The sequence below is a fragment of the Marmota marmota genome, unplaced genomic scaffold (assembly GCF_001458135.2).
Source record: "Marmota marmota marmota unplaced genomic scaffold, marMar, whole genome shotgun sequence".
Lineage (NCBI taxonomy): Eukaryota > Metazoa > Chordata > Mammalia > Rodentia > Sciuridae > Marmota > Marmota marmota.
In genome coordinates this window covers 10,511,573-10,512,984 of record NW_026000261.1, presented here as the reverse complement: position 1 = coordinate 10,512,984, position 1,412 = coordinate 10,511,573, and the positions used below count along the sequence as shown (strand labels likewise).

General features: G+C 49.9%; 1 protein-coding gene across 1 annotated transcript; it reads left to right on the top strand.

Moving 5' to 3' along the window:
• Window positions 1-715: 715 nt before the first annotated feature.
• On the top strand, window positions 716-1,171 carry LOC107152459 (late histone H2B.L4-like). The gene has a single exon (XM_048796874.1). It carries the CDS (start codon window positions 764-766, stop codon window positions 1,169-1,171), a length of 408 nt encoding a protein of 135 aa, XP_048652831.1. The 5' UTR covers window positions 716-763.
• Window positions 1,172-1,412: the final 241 nt, after the last annotated feature.

Below are 1,412 nucleotides of genomic sequence, written 5' to 3'. Positions count from 1 at the left end.
TAATTAATTAAAAATTAAATTAAATTATTATGCCGCTCTCGGCATAATATCATACCATAGGCCAATCATAGTGGGCACTCACTGGGCTCAGAGAGTCCTACCACTTGGCTTCATTTAGACCACTGGCAGTGGACGTCTGGCATCGCAAAAGCTTTCTGTTGCGTCTACTGGTGAAAAGTTGGAAGACAACCCAAGAACAAAAGATCAGCCCACTCCAAACAACAATAAACCATTGCTTGAACTAGAATTCTACAGACACTGCCTAGAGTCACTCCTCTGGGATCTGAACTTGTATTACTTGACGACATTAGCTATCAAGTACCAGAGCTGAAATTTGTACACTGTGGGATATTGATGTCTTCTAAGATAACTCACAGTGTGGTATTAGATAGCTGGTGTGGGTTGATGATTTTTGTTCTCCAGGTTGAGGAAACCGAAAGCTTTTGTGATGCCATTGATTGGCAGAAGGACTCACCAATCACACTGAGCACGCACATTGATTGGTCGATATTATGCCGAGAGCGGTGCCATCCAATCACATCGAGTACCTGCTGTGATTGGTGGGTGCTATGCTAAGAAGCAGATTGTGCGGTTACGTTGAGTGCCCCCATGTGGCTTACTGACAGGCTCCGGTCAAGGCATGTCATCCAGTTAGAAATCGAGTTGACCCATCACGTGGGGCAATAGAGCAAATATAATTTGGACAGCCCGCTCAGCAGGCGCCATTGTCTGTTCTAACCAGCTATTGGCAAGTGCTTGAGCAATGGCTGAGCCAACCTGTGACAAGTCTCCTGAGGAGTGCCTCAGTCCCCAGGAGCCTGAGAATGCCGATCGGACAACCCAGAAGCAGAAGAAGCCAAAGTGCCGCAGCCGCCGCCGTACCCCAGGACGCGAAGACAGTTTCGCCACCTATTTCCCCAGGGTGCTGAAGCAAGTCCACGTGGGTCTCAGCCTTTCCCAGATGGCGGTGAACGTGATGGACTCGTTCATTAAGGACATGTTCGAGCGCATCGCCAGCGAGGCCGGCCGCCTGGCCCGCCAAAACCATCGGTCGACCATCACCTCCAGAGAGATCCAGACGGCTGTGCGCCTCCTGCTGCCCGGGGAGATCAACAAACACGCGGTGTCTGAGGGCACCATGGCCCTCCTCAGGCACATCAGCCGCAAGTGAGCCACCTCCAGACGCCCTGAGCCATCAACCCCAAAGGCTCTTTTCAGAGCCACCACTCGGCCTAAAAGACCTGTAAGCACTGCCAAAGCTGGGGGTGGAGGGCATCCTGCTGATTCTAAAAGCATTATTTGCTAAGTTAAACGTTGTCACCTCTGCTTTACTATATGTCTGTGGTGAAATGTGTTCCCAGGAAAATAGTGGGTTTCATTGAATGGTTCTGCACTTAATAGTTTTTACTATA

Bases quoted from the DNA above. Each gene is read 5' to 3' on its own strand.
- LOC107152459 (XM_048796874.1), top strand. From the start codon at position 764: ATGGCTGAGCCAACCTGTGACAAGTCTCCTGAGGAGTGCCTCAGTCCC.